Source organism: Camelus dromedarius, chromosome 15 (assembly GCF_036321535.1).
Source record: "Camelus dromedarius isolate mCamDro1 chromosome 15, mCamDro1.pat, whole genome shotgun sequence".
In the NCBI taxonomy this organism is placed as follows: domain Eukaryota; kingdom Metazoa; phylum Chordata; class Mammalia; order Artiodactyla; family Camelidae; genus Camelus; species Camelus dromedarius.
Window position 1 is genome coordinate 11886418 of NC_087450.1, and position 19692 is coordinate 11906109.

Sequence of the window (19692 nt, forward strand, 5' to 3'; positions counted from 1 at the left end):
TTTTCTCTCCGCTAGTTCTCTGTCCCCCTTCTTTTTTTTTTTTTTTTTCGAGCAGGGGAAGGGGCTTACGAGAGAGGCTCCCGCTGGACAAAGTTTTCCAAAGTTTTCCGAATGTGATGGTTGCGGGGAGAGCTAATTCACCAGCTTGATTCACGGCTTCATCTCACCACCCCTCGAGCAGCCCCCAAGCCCTCTATAAGGGAACAAACAAACAAACAAACAAAGTTACACTCTGAGTCGCCTCGTGTCTCCTCTCTCTTCTTTTGGGCGATTTCCCCCCTCTCTCCTCTCCCCTCGCAGCCTCCACTTCCCTTCCCTCGCCCCTTCCTCCTTTTCTGTTTCGGCTGGAGGTGCCAGGACCCCCGGCCGCAGCCTCCCCTCCCCCGCCGCTCCCGTCCCTTCTCGTCCGGCCCTCCCCTCCCCCGCCGCGGCCCGCACAGCCAATCCCCCGAGCGGCCGCCAACATGCTCTTTGAAGGCTTGGAGCTGGTGTCGGCGCTGGCCACCCTCGCCGCGTGCCTGGTGTCGGTGACGCTGCTGCTGGCCGTGTCGCAGCAGCTGTGGCAGCTGCGCTGGGCTGCCACTCGCGACAAGAGCTGCAAGCTGCCCATCCCCAAAGGCTCCATGGGCTTCCCGCTCATCGGAGAGACCGGCCACTGGCTGCTACAGGTAAGGGCGCACTCCTCGCTCCGTTGCTCTCCAGGGTCCGCTAGCCGCAAGCACCGGCGAGTTGGAGCCGCCGGCCGGCCAGGGGGCGCCGGGAGCCTGAAGGCATCGGTCCCCGCCCCGCCCCTTCCCTCCTCTCAGCCTGAGCTGCCCGGGCTTCCCCTGCCCGCCTACGGTGTGGTTCAGAGCCCGCTGGCGGCGGGTGCGCACGTTTAGGGGGCTGGTAAGAGAGGTACTCGCACCCGAGAGGGCTCCCGAGACTGACTTTTTCCAGTCTCAAGAGACTCAGCAGGGGTGCATAAAGCGTCCGGGCTGGGAGTGCGGGGGGTGCAGCGCAGCGCGAGCCGGAGGGGGCGTCCAGTTGTGAGTCGCTTTCGCCGCCCCTTCGCGCTCCAGGCCCCAGTAGTCGTCCGCCTCTTGGGCTTTGACGGTGTCACTGGGATCCGAACACTGAGTCAGGGAGAGAAGGAGAGGGCCAGTGGCAGCCAGAATTGCCCCTTTAAGATCCGGGCTGTGTTCCCGCCTCATCACCGGCTATGCCAGGTACAATTGCCCTGGTCCACGGTCCGAGAAAGTGTGTGTGTTTTGTGGTGGGGGAGGAAGGAGGTAACCCAAAGAAAATAAGACTGAGACCCGAGGTTTCCCGGCTTTCGGAGAAAAGGGGCTATTTACTTACTGGGTGGAGACGGTTTAGCAGGGGAGAGTAACTTGGGAGAGGTGTGATCCATAGAGCGCGTGTTTGTTGTTAGACGCCGCACAACCCACGCTGCTGGTGATAATAGGGGTAGGCGCGTCGGGAACCAGACCCAGGTAGGTAATGGGGAGATTAACCTGGAATTAACCTCGTCAAGTGCTAGACAATCGCTTTTGCAATTTGATACACTCCAGGTTTTTCTTTGGGGAGGGGGGTCCTCTGGGTTAACCGCGGGAGGTGTGTTATGTGCGTGTGTGCTCGCGTGTTTGTCGGGCGGGTGCTGATGCGAGTTAGCGGAAGGATGGCTGTACTGAAACAGACAGCCCCAGCACGGGAGAGGTGAGGCGGGAGGTGAACGTACAGATCCGTAGGTTTAGAAGTGCGAAAGCTTGGTTTGAAATTAACAGACGCGTGCAATCCGCGCGCGGACACAGACACCCCGTGCAGCCCCGCCCCGCCCCCCTCCCCCGCCTGGCGCCAATTGACAGCAGAGCAGGGGCGAGAGGGGCATGCGAGGTTCCTCTGCCCAGTGGTCTTCCCAAGTCTTGGAATCAGTCCATCTTATTTGGGGGCTGTTCGTGCAACAAGGTGGGGTTCACTTCAATCAATGGGACCCCCGTCACTCCGTAAAGAAATCCCTAGAGCTACTTCCGTGCCACCACACTTAAAGGGTTAACTGCAGCGGTGGTCTAGGCTTTTGGCCGAGACTTTAGGAAATAAAATAATTCACAGGGGTATCGGCCTCTGCCTTGTTAGAGCCAATCTGCAGAATTCGCAGTCTGTCACCCCCGACCTTCCCTGATCTCCACCCCCGCCCCCGACGTCCCCCTGACCTTTTCTCCGAATCCCACAAGGACCCCTGAGGCTCAGTCTCCAACCGACAGGTAAGATGGGGAGGAGGAAGCAGGCCTTAAGCCTCTGGATCCATCCGCCCCCGGGGCCTTTGACTCTGAGGTGGGAGGGAAATGGGGGATGCCTGTAGAGGAGCATTGAAGGGGTTAATGGGAGCCCTCTGAATCCCAGCTTTATTTTTTCGGAGTCATTTATCAGATTTTACGGGGGGACCTCCAAGGGCTCTCCGTTTCCACCGTGCGCCATCTAAACAGAGCCCAGGGCTAAAAATACAACATTTTTGTATAAATTGGACTCGCGGCCCGAGCGGCTGCCCCTATGAAAGTCCTCTTTGTGAAGACTGTGGAAACGGCGGACAAATAACTCTTTATTAATGCCACAAAAAACGCACTTTAATTATAGTTAGGCAGATCAGAGGTGGGGGGGTGGCAGGAGAGAGGCGGCGGCGACCTCGGAAAATTCACAACCCAACTTTTGTGTCGAAAGAAAAGAAAAACAGAGGAAACGCAGGAGAGGAGAGAAGGAGAGTCAGACGGAGTGAGAGAGACGGTAGAGACTGAGGGAGGGAACTCCGTTCCTCACCCTCCTTTTGTCGCACCTCAACCCTCGCCTCGATTTCTCTTAAAGGGGTAGACGCCATCTAGAACTGCGGCTGGGTGGGGGGAGTTCTACCCCACCCGCCAACCTGGGAGTGGGGCGGCGTACCCCGCGGCCCAGCCCCCCTCTTTTGGAGGCGCGGGCGCTCGGGGCTGGCTCCTTGTTGCGCGCCCGGGCCGGAGGCGCATGTGGAAAAGTGATTAGGGCTCCAGGTTCTGCAGAGTCACTTTTCCGCAGGGCTGGGGTGTGTACACATCTCGATGGAGAATACTTTTCGGTGGAAGAAAGGAAAGTGAGGAGGGGGACCAACCCGGGAAAAGAGGAAGTCGAGTTGTCCCTTCGGGGGTGCATGACCCCACAGGTCTGGAGCCCGCATCGTCACGTCTGCTGGCGGGCAGGCGGGACAGCCTGACAGGTGGCGCCCCTCCCCTTCTCACCGGGTGCTGCCCGGCACAAGAAGGGTTAAAATGTGGGGTTGGGTGGCGAGCGTCGACGTCAAAGGTGAGCGGGACGCCCCTGCCCCCGCCCCTCGGAGGTCCCCTCGGTTTCCGGTACCCGCGCGGGGCCGGCACATCCAGCTCCTCCGAGCGCCGGGCCCGGGCTGGGGCCTGGCCGTGCTCGGCTTGTGCCGCCGCCGCCGCCGCCGCCGCCGCCGGGGATCCGGTTACCTGGGGCGGCCGCCCCGCCTCGCCCCGCCCCGCGGGAAGCGCCTTTCTCCGCGCTCGCGTTCCAAACTTCAGGGCGGCGACTAAAGCCCTTTTCAGTTATTTCCAGGGCAAATTGCATTAGGAAAATCGCGGCTCTCGGCCCGTGACCCTGCCCTTTGGAGCCCTCGGAGGGCCGCCGGGTCCCTTCGCGGCCCACACCCGCGAACGGAGGAAACCCCAACCCCCATCTGTAGTGATTGCCTCCGGGCACCGACCGCTCACCGCTATAAATAATCTTTGGCCTGCGGCCACCCCGCGGGGTCTCGCCAGCCCGTGGCTGGGAGCCTGGAAATATTTATTCCGAGAGTCTCCGGAGCGCGAGGCGGGGGATGGGGGAGGCGAAGGCTCTAGCTTCGAGTCCCGCCGTCCGGGATACCTTTTCCCTCCCGCAAGTCATTACTAAAAAACAGTCTCCCGCGGGGTGCCCTGGGCCTCTCGCCCCCTTGCATTATTTATTATCCTCTAGGCCCTACTTCCCAGTTCTTGTGCATGCTATGAAAAATAAAACGTGTGTGTGTGTGTGTGTGTGTGTGTGTGTAGCGGGGTAGAGGACTGGTGCCCCGGTTGGGGTCCTCCACCCCTCCCCCGCGAGCCCTCGAGGCTGGGCCTCCAGGGCGTCCCATCTGGAGATGTGGGCCTTGAGAGAGGTTTCTCGCGTTCCCCCCCGCAGGGCTCTGGCTTCCAGTCGTCGCGGAGGGAGAAGTATGGCAACGTGTTCAAGACGCACTTGCTAGGGCGGCCGCTAATCCGCGTGACGGGCGCGGAGAACGTGCGCAAGATCCTCATGGGCGAGCATCACCTCGTGAGCACGGAATGGCCACGTAGCACACGCATGCTGCTGGGCCCGAACACGGTGGCCAACTCCATCGGTGATATCCACCGCAACAAGCGCAAGGTAAGAGCTCTGGGCTAGGAGCCCCGGAACCGTGCTCTGACCCTCTTTTCCCGTACACCCCCCCCCCCCCGGGGTAAGGAGTTCTCAGAGCCCCAGGGACGTCCCCACCTGAATCTGCGTCCTTGTTTGCACACCGTGCTGGAGAGGATCCCGAGGCTTTCAGCCTAGACGGCTGCGATTTGGGATCCAGGTCCTGCACAGGCCTCCTCCGGGCCCGCCCTCTTGCTGACCCACTACGCCATGCACACTGCCAGGCCCAGTGAATAGCTATTTGGGGGGTGGTTTGGAAAACTTAAACATGCGGCGACAGGGGCGTCCAACGCCTGTCCTCATCGTGCTCCACAAAACTAGAAAAAAGAGAGGGTGGATGGTGGCCAGCGCTCCCCTTTTCACTCCCTGGAATTCTGAGGACTTGAGATGGATCATTCTCAAATCACACCTAGCCTTCCTGCCACAGGTTGATTTAAGGGCGACACGGGCAGGGGCGGGGAGCCGGGGACACCTTATGGGCAGCGATCGCTGGGCCCTGCCTGGGAGAGCTGAGGTGAAATTTGGGCCACCGCGCGCGATGGTCTGGGCTGAGGAAGGAAGGGCGGAGGGGTGGGAGAACCGCCGAGGGGCGGCGGGGGATCAAAGCGCACCTACCCCCTCCCATAAAGAGGAAGAGAAAGTGGGTGTTTATCCCGTGGATTTCCCGAGCGCCTGGAAGAGGCGCGCAGGAAGCGAGCCAGCGCGCACGGAGCAGGCCTCCCCGCCCCCTCCCAGGGCTGCGCCGCCGCCGCGGCTCTGAGCGCCGGCGGCACGTGCTATTTGAACTGCAGTAACCCGAAAGCTGAGCCGCCGGCGGGCGGGGCGCCGGCCCGCTGGCTTAAAGCAGCCGCGATTCGGGGGAGAGGGTGGGAGGGGGGCCTGGACGACCTCCCCTCCCTTTATTTTTTCCATTGGGTCAGTGGACCCACCAGGTTTGAAACCTAAAGGAAAGCGAGAGGCGGCCTCTGATCCCCGGGAAGAGTAGCAGAGAGGGAACAGGGGAGGGGGCGACGGCGGGCAGCCCCCTCCGCCGGAAGCCTGTGTGTGAAGTGGTCTTGGTGAACAGAGGAATTCATGCTATGGTATTTGATGTCTTACGAACTGCCTGTGAAGAGTACTTCTCCGTAGCAGACAAAAGGAGGAAAATCAGAAGGGACTGGTCTGCGCGTACACCGCTCCCCCCCCAACCCGACCCCGGGCCAAAGCGTGAATTTCAAGGGCTGGGAAAGGGGCTTCTAAAGTCGTCTCCCCATCTGCTTCACCAAAGCAGGAAGCAGCTAACCGAGCCCGGGGGCAGATGACGAGGGTTCTTGGGAGTGGCTGGGAGGGGGCTTTAGGCTCAGGAATCGGGACTTTTCAAATATGTTGGACGCTTCTTTTTTTCTTAGTCTTTGTGACTCTGCCGAAAGCTTTTTTTCAGAGAGTTAGGAGAGAGCCCCAGACTCAGAACCCCAGCTCCAAAGAACGTGGCTGCTTCCTCATTTTATCTTTATGAAGGCTTTGACAAGAAAGCGATTGAGAAGGGGACCCTGAGGCTAAGAGAGGCTGAGGGACTGAACCACTGTTAGGAAGGGAAGAAAAGACAGGGCAGGGCCTACAACACAGGAATCCTTGGAAAGAGTTGCTTCTAAGTCACCAAACAGAGCCCACCTGGGGCTGCAGAAGCTGAGGGTGGGGGTGGAGATGGGGAGTGCGTGCTGGGAGGCAGGAGGCTTGGTCAGGACCTGAGTGTGAGACCCTGGGGGTGCAGAGGGCTTTGGGGGGAGGTTGTTGCCCTGCAGTTTCATGCACACTCTGCTTGACTTGGCTTTGGGCCTCCAGGTGGGGAGGGCCCCCCTGGAAAGCCCCAAGATTTTGGCTTACATTGTTCAAGGGGGAGGAGAAAGGAGGGGCACCGATGAATGCTGCTGGAGGAATATGCCACGAAGAAAAGGGGAGGTAGGGACTGGATGAGGGGGTGGGATCCTGGTAGGGCCAGAAAGGAAAACCCTGAATGAGGCATATATGGTCCCCCTCTCTGGGGCACCCTTGCCCTCTGGCTCCTGGGGGAGGGTGTGGTGCAGCCAGAGACCAGCTCTTCCTGACAGTGGCTTGGGAACCTGAAGGAGGGCCATCCTGTGTGTACTAGTCACATGCTTGTTGTGTGGCACGTATGGGGCTCCTGTGTTAAATGGGCAGATGGAAAGGTCCTTACCCCAAATCTCTAACTGATGTTCCATAAACTTAAGTTTACAGGATTAAATAGCAGGTCTTGTGTCTCAAACATAGGTTTGTATTTGAAACATAGAAGCAGGGAAACTTGGTCCTTGCCCTCAAGAAGTGGAATCCAGCTGGAGGGATGAGAAGCGTATACGCAGAAGCACACATATTGGTCCTGGAGAAAATGGCCAGTCTGTGGATCCAATGCCCAGTGGACTCAATCTGGCCAGGGTGGGGCTGCTGTGTGCCACTCCCCTCCTCCCCCAGCCCCCAGGCCTTATTTAGCCCACGGTGCAAGCATGGGAGCAGGGACTTGGCTGGAGAGCCAGCTGTTGGGCCAGGCCCCAGCCCGGTTAGAATGTATTTGCAGGAATTGGGGCCCAGGTGTGCTGGGGCCCTGCTGGCGGGGAGCTCAGAGCGTCACTATTTCCATTGGGGCTGCTACCCCACCCCTTCTCTGGGAGGTCTGACCAGATGTGCTGGGAAGGGGCTCCTCACAGCCATTGCTGCACTCCAGGTGTTTGTCCAAGGCTGCCCTGGTGGTCTAGGACCAAGAAGGGTAGGGTTGCCAGGGAGAAAGTCCAGAATATCTTGCTCAGTCTAACAGAATCCTATCTGGAAGCCAGACCTGTGTCCCTATAACCATGACCTCAGACTCTGTCCCTCCTCCGTTGTTACCCACCCCCTACCTGGGGCCTGGGATGTCTCTGAGGGGGAGGAACCGTATCCCTCTTTGTGTGCAGAGAGCCTGGGTTTTGCCCTAGGAGGGTGCATGGAGTCTGATAAGGAAGAGGCACAGAGAAGGAGGGGTGTTGCCATGGGTAGTTCTGGAAGCACCCAGGGCCCAGCCGCCCAGACCAGGATCAGACATTTCCTCTTTCCCTTTGGCGATAGGGCCGGGCCTCTTTGCACCAAAGGGCGGGCATCTTCAGGGCTTTTTAGACAGTGGCCCTGAGACGCTGGCAGGGAACTTGGAGTGCATCACAGGGATGCACTTAGCCTTGGAGCCCTGGGCTGGAGAGACTCCAGGAGTGGTGGTCTTGTTCCTCCTGCCCTGACCCCTGGCTTTAGGGACCTCTGTGCTCATGGCTGGAGTTGGGGAGCAGCTCCCTGGGTTTTAGAGGTAGAGATTAAGAAGCCCTGCCTGCCCACCCACTGTCCCTCACTGACCTGGCCTTTGGGCCCCATCCTGAGTGGAGGTGGAGCTCAGGCTCAGGGTTACTGCACTCCTCTCAAATCCTGTGTATCCTGGGGTTTGTGTCAGGATGGAGAGGCCAGGAGGTGCCTCAGCAGGAGGGCACAGCCAAGAGGGCCAGTGGTTGCCGGTTCCTGGGGAAGGCCAGCTCAGACTGGCCTTTGGACGAATGCACAGCACCTGGCTTGAATGTCACATCTGCCAGGTTCAGCTCAGGGCAGAAGGTCCCACCTGCATCAGATGGGGAGGTGGTAGGTGGCACAGCCGGGCAGCCCTGCTACTGGGAGCTCTGCCCTGCCCCCCAGCATAGGCACAGACAGAGCCTTTGTTCGGCCAACAGAGATCCTTCACCCAAAAGTTACTGTAACACCAGAAACTGCTGAGGGGGCGGGTGGTAGGAGCGGATCTCTCTGAAGGTCGGCGGGGGAGGGTGCCCACGACTGCTGCCCAGCGCCTGGGGGTGGGCTCCTCGCTCTGCCTGCCCTTGTGCCAGGCCGGGGCTGCCCCTCCCTCTCCCCCGACTTCTGTGTCCTCCCAGGGTGGGGCGGGGTCCAAGGCTGTGATGCTGAAACATGTTTGCGCACTCTCCCAGCCTGGGGAGACAGTTGTGGCCTTGGTCGGAGGTGGGGAGGCTTGGCTGGAGTCCCGTCTGGCCCTGAGCCCCCTGTGCCATGTTGTATTTGTTCCAGGTTCCCCAGGCCAAAGGGCAGAGGTTAGAGGTGTATCTCCAGGGGCTGACAAATTTTGAGAGCAAACCAGAGTAGCTGGCTTTACCCTTGGAATAAACTTGGGCCATAGAGGTGGGTCTCCTCCAGGGCTCTTAGATAAACTCAGAGCCCCCACGATTGGTAGAGGGTGGCCCAGTGGGGTTTGGAGTGGCAGACGCAGGGTGTTTAGGGACCCTAGTGAGTGTGGCCAGTCATGCCCTGGATGTGACCTTGGAAGGGCCCTTCCTGCTTTGGGCCTCAGCTTTCCAAAGGGCTTTACCTACGGCTGGAGAAGGGGAAGAGGGTCTGGGTGGACCTTCTTAGGTTCTGTGGTCCAGCAGGTATGTGCTCAGTGCTGCCCTCCCCTCCCCTACCATGTGCCATTGTTGTGTTGAGACCATTGGAACTGGAGTCAAATGGGGGACGGCTACTGCGTTCCCACAGATGCTGGGAACCCAGAAGGGGCATGCCCAGGCTGGGGGGTCTGGGCCAGCCCCTCCCAATCAGAGGGGCTGAGCAGGGCCTGGCTCGGGAGGCAGCCAGGGTGAAGCCGAGGGCCATGGAAACGCCAGGCAGCTGGGAAGATGACGTCCTCTCTCGGCCTCCCCCTTACTTGAGTATAAAGTACACACCTTGGCGTCACCCCTGTGCTGTGCGGACAGCTGCCGCGGCGGCTGCCCGCCCTCTGTTATTCTTTCCACTCCGCAGGCCGTGGCTCCGGTGGCTTGGCGGGGTGGCCTGCCCAGGCCCCCACCCTCCTGGGCAGCCGCTTCCATTCCTCCCAGTCTGAGTCACTGGCCCGGGGAGTGGGTTCCCTCTCGGTTCTTCCTGCTTCTGAAGCTGCCCATCCTCTCTCCCTCCATCCATAGCCGCCAGGCCAGTGGAGAAGGGGAGGTTACCTGGCTGAGGGGTCAGCACGCAGGGCTGTGGGGGTCCAGTGAGCGACGCCCCTCCCAGGGCACTGGGTGAGAGGCGGAAGCGGGGAGGGAGCCATAGGGGTGTTGGGGAGGCATTAGCAAAGACCACAATGGGGAATTTGAGCCTTGACAAGCCCCCTGGTGGTTCCCCCAGACCCTGGTTGCAGAATCAGCTTTTATTCCAGGGAGAGGGAGAAGCCGGGATGCAGGCTCTTGAACCAATTGCACTGTTGGGAAAAGCAGTAGAGGTGAGGGGAGGGTTTCCGAGCACATCCTTCAGAGTGAGGGCGCATCCTGCCCCGCGTCCGTGCCTGAAGCTCCCGGGTCTCCCGTGCGCCTCTGCCCTGCTTTCCCTGGCACCAGCCCGGCTGGGATGTCCATACCTGCTGCTCCCTCTGCAGGGCTTTCCCCAGGCCCGGCCGGCTCCCGGTGACCTTTGTCCAGCATTCTTGGCTTACTTGTGGGAATTCCCAGGGAAGCCCCAGAGGGAAACAAAGCAGCCCTGGCTCTTGTACGACTGCGGTCAGGGCATGGGCTCCGGGGCCCGCCAGGAACCCTTCCCCTCTTCACACTGAGCCCGGCGCCTTCCCCTGTGCCCGAGTCCTGACCCTGCCCGCCCCCACGTGCCCAGGCCTCCCTCTGCCCTGGCCCGCACCTCCGCCTCCTCCTGGCCTTTGTGGTGGGTGGTGGTTTCTGGGCTGCCCTGGCTTTGGGAAGTGCCTGCGCTGTTCACCCTGGGCACGGTCCCAGGGAGGAGGCCCTGGAGTTTTCCCGGCGCCTGGGAGGCCCCGATGCCTGTGGAACAGCTAGGCCGGAGGCAGGGGCCTGGACTTGGTGACCTCTGAGCAAAGCCCCTTCGGCCCAGTGTGCCTGCAGTCTCTGCCTTTGCTTGGCTTCTCTGAGTAATTCCTCCACCTCGGGGCTGGGGGAGGGGTGCGGCTCAGAGGAGAATCGTGGGACAGCCAGGTGGAAAGGGACTGCAGAACATTCAGTTAGACTCCGGGATGGTCAAGGTAAGAGCTCTGGTCATGGCTACAATTCTTTCAGAAGCCCCACCCCAGGTGGCCTGCAGGTGCGGGGTGTCAGTGGGCTTCCTGGGGTCATTCCAGCTCCTTGCCTTGCTCAGGGCCCCTTCCCATCTAGAGATAAGGCATGGACACCCTGCCCTTGGAGTCTCTCTGCTCAGTCCTAGGTCCCCTTGAGTCCTCCCTGCCCTCCTTGGCCCCCAGGGTTTGAGGAGGAGCGATTCAGCCAGCCATCGCTAGAGGGCGCAGGCAATGTAACCTTTGGGGCAGGGCAGGGCTTATTTATCCCTGGGTCCTGCCTGGCCCACTCCTCCAGGTACAGTGGGGACCCTCTGAGCGCCTCCTTCGGTTACCCTGGGATGGCCCCTCCTGAGCTTCTGTAGCCCATACGGGATGTGTGAGTGGGGGCCTGGCAGGCACTTACTGGATGATTCTTGCAATGCCAGATTCTGGGCTTCTCTGAGGGGACAGTACCTCGGGACACATGGATATTGGTGTTTATATGATCTGCACATTGAAAGGACTCACAGAGGTCACCTGGTTCCACCTCACCAATTTACAGGCGAGGAAACTGAGGCTGGGGTGGGTGGTGACTTGGCCGTGATCACACTCACACAGTAAGTTGGTGGGTGATCTGGACTTAAAAGTCAGGTCTCTGGGTGCCCAGCCTGCCTTTCCCCAGCCCCAACTGCATCTTAGAGCCTAGCTGCTTTGACTTTGGCTGGTCTTGGTGGGCCTGGCCTCTGCTCGATTCCCCCTCCACCTGCCCACCTTTGGGCCCAGGTCTCCGTGTGCTGCCCCTGCCTTCTCCCCTTCATGGCAGTGCAATTCTGGCCTGGGCTGGCTGGCTCTGGCCCGGGCTGGCTGGCTCTGGCCCCTGTGCCTGCCTGCTCCTCCTCCAGCCTCCCCACCGAGGCCTGGCAGTCACAGAGTTATGGTCCTGCCTCCCTCTTGAGCCTGCTTGGCTCCCACAGATCCCTCTCTGCTCATCCTGTGGGCTCTTTGCTGTTTTGTAAGGGCCCCTAGTGAGCCAATGTTGGGCCCCACTCCCATCCATAAAACTCTTGGACCAAGAGCTGAACCTGGAATCCTAAGGACACTAGGGTGGGGGAGCTGGGGCAGAGAGCACCCTGAAGGGAGGTGGCAGCTGAGTTCCCACCCCAGGAAATTCCCAGGGCCCCCACAACTGAGCAAGGTGTGAGTGACCTGCCCAGACCTGGGCTGCCCCGGCCACCTCCCCTCATCCTTCCACATTCCAGCTGTCCTTTCGTAGCAGGAGCAGCCCCAAACAGTGCTGGCTTCTCTGCCCTTCACCGGCCTCCTTCCCTCCCTCCCTCCTCCTGCCCACCGGGAATTTCGGAATCAAAGTGCTATTGTGAATGCCTGGCTGGGCCACTGAAGGGCCAGCACTGTTATTTCTACAAACCAGCCCTCCCATTAGCCATGCAGGGCTGGGGCCAGGAAAATGTTACCTTTTCCTCCTTGAGCTGACTGCAGGGGAAATTCTCACATTTACAGTTTGTGCGGTGGTTGTGTTTGGGGGCAGGAGGGGAGGGCAGGCGCGTGTGTGTGGTTTGCGTGGGGCTGGGGGGCGGTGTGGCTAGAGGAATATTTGCCTCCTCCCTCTGTGCTGCCCCTCCCCTCTCTGCCTTCCCCGATGACCTTTCCCTTGGTGCTGGTGGGGGCACCCCCTTCTGCTCTGGACTCTGGAGACTGAGGTTAGAGGCTGTTGGTTACCAGTGAGACCCACAGGCCATCAGTAAATAACCTAACATCTTACCTTCTCCTGTCCACGGTGGGCAGCAGCCTGAAGCCATGCATAGGGGCATCTGGGTGAAGAAGGGGCAGGAGGACTGAGGAATTCCTTGCTCAAGATTCAGGAGGACAGAAAGCAGGGAAGGTGGAGACAGGACTCATTGACTACTTAAAATGGACTGGGAAGATACAGGAATTAAAAGGGCTTCTATCTGGGTTTCTGATCTTCTGGAGTGGAAAGCCTTCTCCCCATCCCCCTGTCTCCAGACCCGGCCACACTGAAGACACTTTCATGGCATAGCTGTTAACAGACTCCCTAGGATCTCCACCTTGTTATTTCCCAGGGAGTGAGAGCAGTTTTGGGTCTCAGGAAGTCCTGCGTGCAGTCTAGCCTTAGGCTTTCTTGTTCTCCCATCAGTGGAGTAAAAGAGCCACCTACTGTTTTCCCCCTCTTCCTTGTCCAGTCTACTCACCTGTGTTCTATTTTTTGGGGCCACTTCTGCCCCGTGTCCTGGGCATTCAGGAATGCCCCCCCCCCGCAATGGAGGCCTCCTCTCCAGCCCCGCCCAGCCACCTCTTGTGTTGCCCCCATGGCTGGTCCATCGCCTGCAGACCTGTTGGCAGCTGGACTGTCTAGTCTCCAGGCTCTGCCATTGTTTGGATCACATTTTTTTCTGGGGCTTAGAAAAGGAGATGACAGCTCAGGTCACCCTGTGAGTGATGTGGAAAGTCTTAACTTCATAAACTGTGTTTTAATCCTGTCCTTCCCCTGCCTCCCCTCCAAGCCATGGGCAGTAGAGGGTGGGTGTTCAGAGTAGAGGAGCCAGCAGAGGGGCTGTGGCTGCAGATGGATGGAGTTGAGCTCGATCAGAGTAAGGACCTGGAGTTTCCCCTGATTGCAGTCATGGGAGCTGTGCTTCGGTCAGGCCTTGTGAGCACGCCCCAGCCCATCTGACCAGCTCGCCCCTCTGGACCCCCCAGGTCTTCTCCAAGATCTTCAGCCACGAGGCCCTGGAGAGCTACCTGCCCAAGATCCAGCTGGTGATCCAGGACACGCTGCGCGCTTGGAGCAGCCACCCCGAGGCCATCAATGTGTACCAGGAGGCACAGAAGCTCACCTTCCGCATGGCCATCCGTGTGCTGCTGGGCTTCAGCATCCCCGAGGAGGACCTCGGGCACCTCTTCGAGGTCTACCAGCAGTTTGTGGAGAACGTCTTCTCCCTGCCTGTTGACTTGCCCTTTAGCGGCTACCGGCGGGTGAGCACACAGAGCCTCGGAGGAGGCGAGCTGGGTATCCGTGAGCCCTTCCTGCCCTTCCTGAGGGAGGGGGCAGCTGACTGGTCACGGGGGCAGAGAGAGGGGAGGTGTCAGCTGGAGGGTGGGGTGGAGCCTTCACCCGGGGTCTCTGCAGATTAGATGGGAAGTTCTCAGAGGAGTACCCCCATCCCTGGCCCTGCCCGGCCTTGGGAGGAGGCTCTCTGTGACCCTGCCCTTCCCTTGGGTGACCGGACGGCCTTTCTCCTCTCAGGGCATTCAGGCACGGCAGATCCTACAGAAGGGCCTGGAAAAGGCGATTCGGGAGAAGCTGCAGTGCACGCAGGGCAAGGACTACTCGGACGCACTGGACATCCTTATTGAGAGCAGCAAGGAGCATGGGAAGGAGATGACCATGCAGGAGCTGAAGGTGAGGCACCTGCCCTCCCCCGGGTGGGAGAGTCCACATGGGTAGGGCCACCCTTCTCTCCCCACGGCTTGCTGTGCACCCAGTCCTGGTGGTGGGTCCCCACAGCAGCTGAGCCCCATGCTTTCCCCACCCATAGTCCCATCTACCATTTTGGAAAAGATGCTGAAAATTGGCTCTTAGAAACCCTGAATAGACTCAGCATTAGCGGCTTTGTTGACACCCTGGCAGCCACTCCCCCATATTCACTGTTCCAGTGCATTTCCCAGTATGGCATGGTCCCAGTAGCCCTGGGAGGTCACCTAGGGAAACGCAGGCCCAGAGGGGAAGCCACTTTCTGGAGGGCAGCCTCAGCTCTTGTGGAAGAGCAGAGAGATTTGGACCAAATTTAGGTCTCCTCTGGTTCCCACCAGCCTTTACAAGTTGATGGCATTTGACACTCTCCCTGCCCACCTGGCGCTGGCCAAGCCTAGCTGGGCTGTGGGCACCGAGACTGTCCACACTGGGCTCCGAGAAGGGCTTCCTGCCTGCCCTTTCCCAGGGTGGGTACTCCACGTGAGGGGAGGCGGCATCCGTTCATCCTCGCCTAGACTCTGCCACCCTCATGCTGGCCAGGTGCTGGTGGCCACGGACCGCAGACTGCTCCGTCCCTGTTGTCTCTGCTTCCCCTGTAGTCTGGCTCCAGCTTTTTTCCTGGTGAGCCAGGAAGGAGACCTAATGACTTTCCCATTTCACAGGAAGTTTTGTGACTCTTAGGTGGTGCCATGGCAAGCGAGGGACCCAGGTTCCTTCACTCCCCTCTCTGGGCTGAGCGTCCACGCTAGTAAAGTGCAGGGTTTAGAATGAGATGACTTGTTGAGGCCTTTCCATGGGGCATCATTGCTCCCCAGGGAGCCCTGGAAGGGCTCTGAGTCTTCTGGGGGCCACCTCCCCTCGGCCTTCTCACTACATTCCCATCCCAGGGCCTCGAGGGTGTGACCCCAGGCTGCTTCCCCAGCGGCTCAGCAATCCGGACCACCTGGAGATAGAGGAAGGGGCTGGGGCGCCTGTCAGGAGGCCCAGGTTTAGACCCTGCACCTCAGCCCCACTCACCTGGCAGTGCCTGCTCCTTGGGATTTGTTCTTTTCCTCCTGTGAGCTCACTGCTCTGATCAGGGCCACTGGCGCTGGCCCTGGAGTCCAGCAGTGAGTGGGAAGCAGCCCTACCTCAGGGGACTTTTAGGCTGGTGCCTCTGCCCGGCCAGGGGACTAGCCCTGTAACCTGTGGCCATCATGGCCCAAATGCCCCAGCAACGTGATGCTCAGAGGAAGCAGGCAGGGCCCAGCTAGATGACCCCTGGGGCACGGGGGACCCTGGCAGAGAGGGGCTGCCCCCAGGCTGGGGCCGCACGGCTGAGCCCAGGTCCAGGTGGCGAGCGGTGCTTCTCCCCCGTGGCTGCAGGATGGGACCCTGGAGCTCATCTTCGCCGCCTACGCCACCACCGCCAGCGCCAGCACCTCGCTCATCATGCAGCTGCTGAAGCACCCGGCCGTGCTGGAGAAGCTGCGGGAGGAGCTGCGGGCCCAGGGCATCCTGCACAGAGGCGGCTGCCCCTGCGAGGGCACGCTGCGCCTCGACACGCTCAGCGGGCTGCACTACCTGGACTGCGTCATCAAGGAGGTCATGCGCCTGTTCACGCCCGTTTCCGGCGGCTACCGCACCGTGCTGCAGACCTTCGAGCTCGACGTGAGGCTGGGCGCCGTGGGGCGGGGGCCCTGCCGCGGGGGTGGGAGGCTGGCTGATGGCTCCCCGCGGGGTAGGTGCCTCAGCCTGCCGGGGAGACAGTGCGGGCTCTCAGGGAGCTTCCGGACCGATGGGAGAGACCCTTCCCCAAATGCTGGGTCAGATGCAGCCCACCTGGATGTCCTGTGAAGCTGCTTGGGGACAGCTATAAAGATGGACTAATCAATACAACAAAAGAGGAGGCTGGCCAGGCCCCAGGCCCCCAGTGCGGTGCCGCCAGGAACAGCTGGGTGGGGGCAGGCAGGCAGAAAGTCCTGGGTCCCCTCAGACCTCCTCTGGTTCTCACCATCTCATCCCACCCCTGCCCCCACCTTGCCTCCAGGGTTTCCAGATCCCCAAAGGCTGGAGTGTCATGTACAGCATCCGGGACACGCATGACACGGCGCCCGTGTTCAAGGATGTGAACGTCTTCGACCCCGACCGCTTCGGTCAGGCACGGAGCGAGGACAAGGACGGCCGCTTCCATTACCTCCCTTTCGGCGGCGGTGTCCGGACCTGCCTGGGCAAACACCTGGCCAAGCTCTTCCTGAAGGTGCTGGCCGTGGAGCTGGCCAGCACCAGCCGCTTCGAGCTGGCCACCCGGACCTTCCCCCGCATCACCTTGGTCCCTGTCCTGCACCCTGTGGACGGCCTCAGCGTCAAGTTCTTTGGCCTGGACTCCAACCAGAACAAGATCCTGCCAGAGACGGAGGCCATGCTGAGCGCCACGGTCTAAGGCGCCAGGCCCTAGAGGGGTGGGTGGTGATGGGAGGGTAGAAACCTGTGTGTAGGCGGGGGCTGGAGCCCGGGGAAGAGGGAGGGCCCCCCAGACCTTGCCCTCCCCTGCCCCTCTCCCCAGCAAGCCCCACCCCAAGTCGAAAGGGCCCCGTCCTTGCAGGGCGGGGCCCTTCCCCAGCCCTGCTTCTCTCCAGTCTCTCCAGTTCCCACCAGCTTGGCTCCTGGGAAAGGGCGTGGCTCTGGCCCTGCATGCCCGGCACAGTGTTAAATGTCGGTGGGCTGTGCTGCAGCCTTTGCTTGTGATGTTCTGCCCTGATCTCTCCCCTCCCTCTTCTTTTGGACTCTTTTAGTTTGAGGTCAGGTGGTTGACATGGGGGAGGAAGGAAAAGAGGTGCTCCCTTTGGCCCTCTCTTCAGCGCCCCCTCCCCTCTGCCTGGGCTTAGAAAGGCCGAGTGCCCCTCTGGGTGTGGCCACTGGCACCCGCGGGAACAGCATCTTGGGTAATAGAATGACAGTCACCCTTGGCAGGCTGGGCTGTCACCAGCCTGGAGGCCCTGCCCCTTGCCATTTTGGACATTTGAAATTACCTATTGCTGCTACTTTTTCTCTCTTCTGACCTTGGGGCAAAGGAGCCCCATGCCCTGTCCTCCCAGCATCCTCTCTGGTGGCCCTGGGCATGCGCACTGACATCCCCACCTTCCCGCCAGGTGGCCTGGAGCCCACCCTGCTCCCTGTTACACACACTCCCAAGGCCCTCGGCTCATGGGCTGCCCCCCAACACTGTCCCTATTTATTCACTGATATCACCTGGGACTGGAACTAGCATGTCCTCTGTCCCCTGGCCTCCATCCCAGCTGTCCCCGGCAGGACTTCTGCAAGCTACACAGCCCCCCAGGCCTAGCGTCGAGCAGCACCCTAGTTGCCAGACCTTCTGTGGGTTCAACCGCAGACCCTCACTCCCGGGGTGAAGTCCAGCGCCTCTGCCTCTGTCCCCTGCTGGAGATGGGGAAGCAGCCCCCTGCCTCCCTCCCGGCTCCGTCCGAGACCTTGATCACAGCGGGGTTTGGAGGCTGCCACCGTCTCCCACTTGGTCACTCTTCACCCCGGTGCCCCCCACTCTGGCTAGTGAGTATGGGGAAGGATACGGGTTCTTTCTTCTGATGGGGAGCCAGGCCTCCGTCATCCCCCACTCAACCCTCTCACTTTGCCCGTTGCCCTTTGTCCTTGGAAAGGTGTCCCTGAAGTCCCTTCCCACCTCTGTGCCACTGTCTGCTTAGCCCAGCTCAGGGGGGTGGGGACTGGAAGAAGGCAAGGGGAGGTGTGTGCAGAAGCAGCCCTTCCCCACAGCTGGCCCGGGCTCTGCCTAGGGCCTGAGGCAGCTGTGGGGGGCGCTGCAGGGAGAGCTGACGAGGAGGGTATGTGATTTGTGAGAACTGGCCGGTCAGGGGATGAGAGAGGAGTAGCTCCTGCCACTGGCCTTTTGAGTGTTGGGAACAAGACATGCCTCCCAGGGATGTTCTGGGGCCTTTGGTGAGTCTCGGAGTAATTTTGTCTGTTTTCAGATTTTTCTTTGCTTTTCGTGTTTCTCTCTTGGCTTTTGATGTTATGAAAAAGCGATGATTTGTCTTTATGAGAAATTCAAAAACACACAGAAGAGGAACGCAGGACACCGATCCCCCTAATTACCCCTCCTCCGTAGCAGTGAGCACTGCGAGCAGCTCCGTGGCCCCCAGACGGGGTTCAGCGGGCAGGTGGCACATCCCCCTCCTGCCCCATTTCCACCTGCCTGGTGGTGGGCTCCGCAGGAATGGCTCGTGCCCCACGGACTGCTCTGTAACCCCATGCACAAGCTTTTCACTCATTCCTACCTTTTCACTGTTAAAAACACCAGTGCAGCACAGATATTATCAGCAAAAGTTGACATTAAAAAAAAGTTAGTAGTATCTCTGTCTTGCCACATTCTGAAAAACAGGCAAAAAGTGTGTAAAGACTCATCAAAGTTTGCAAGATAGCTGTATGGTGCAGCAGAATTTGTTACCTACAGAAAGCCCCGTGTCTGGAGGGCCGTGCCCCTCTCAGCTGACCCAGCCCCAGACAATTGTTGACTGAATATCTGAGAGTAAGTGCTTGCAGCTTCAGACAGGAAGCCCACCGGGCCTGGCCCGGCTGAGGGGCGGGGAGGCTGGAGGGCCACTGGGGGAGGGGGGGCTCAGTGGCCTTCGCTTTGGGTGACCAGCCTGGGAGGGGCCGAGAAGGCAAGGCTGAGGGCATCCCCGTGACGGAGGGAAAGAGGGAGCGTTTGCCCCGCTGGGTCTCAAAGGCAATAAGAAGAGAACAGAAGAAAGCTCTTGAATGGCTGACAGGAGGGTTCCAGTGTCGAAATTCACCCGTCTCTGTAGGTCCATCCGTGTCTGCGTCTGTGTATAGGTTCTCTAGAGGTAGCATTAGATGAGCAGTGTTTTCTCACTTAGCATTCCTAACTATTGTAACTTGACGTTAAAGAGACAAAACCCCACACAACTCTTTCTGCCACGGGCTTGCAGATTGAAGCACTTTCGATGTTGGGCGCTGGCATATGTGTTCTGGGCACCATCGTGACCCTGCCCAGATCGCTATAATGTTATTTTATACACAAAACTTTTTTTTTTTTCATAAATGTTATAATTTTGTGTCTGTCTTTATAAACTATTATAAGTACTATTTTTGTTATAATTCAAAATAGATATTTAGTATAAAGTTTTTGCTGTTAAATATTTGTTATTTAGTAAAATATGAATTTTTTCTCTATTGTAAACATGGTTCAAATATTAATATGTTTTTATCACAGTTGTTTTAATATTGAAAAAGCACTTGTGTGTTTTGTTTTGATATGAAACTGGTGCCGTGTGAGTGTTTTTGCTGTCATGTGGTTTTAATCTGTATATAATATTCCATGTTGCATATTAAAAAATGAATGTTGTGCATTTTGTGATTTTGGAAATACTCAATATGGCTCTTTTATAGGCTTCCATAATAAACCGTGGGGACTCACCCTTGTTTGGTTTTCTGGTCTCTGCCTTCTCAGCTCCCTGAAAGGGTCCTCCTGGCCACCCATGTTCCCCTGAGAGACTGACACCCTGTCCCACCTGTGAGGCGGGACATTCTTTCCCAAAACATTTGTCCGGAGAGGCCAACCCACCATTCCTTGTGCGAAGGCTCAGAGAAGTCCATGGCCTGCCCTGCGAGGAGCAGGTTCCCTGGGGAGGGGAAGATGTAACTGGATGGCCACTGTCCC

At 59.3% G+C, this 19692-nt stretch overlaps 1 protein-coding gene across 1 annotated transcript; it reads left to right on the top strand.

Moving 5' to 3' along the window:
• Positions 1-431: 431 nt before the first annotated feature.
• On the top strand, positions 432-19448 carry LOC105101462 (cytochrome P450 26B1). The gene is made up of 6 exons (XM_031467259.2): positions 432-668; positions 4186-4410; positions 13220-13495; positions 13767-13922; positions 15360-15644; positions 16024-19448. Exons 1-6 carry the CDS (start codon positions 465-467, stop codon positions 16414-16416), a joined length of 1539 nt encoding a protein of 512 aa, XP_031323119.2. The 5' UTR covers positions 432-464; the 3' UTR covers positions 16417-19448.
• The last annotated feature ends 244 nt before the right edge of the window (positions 19449-19692 follow it).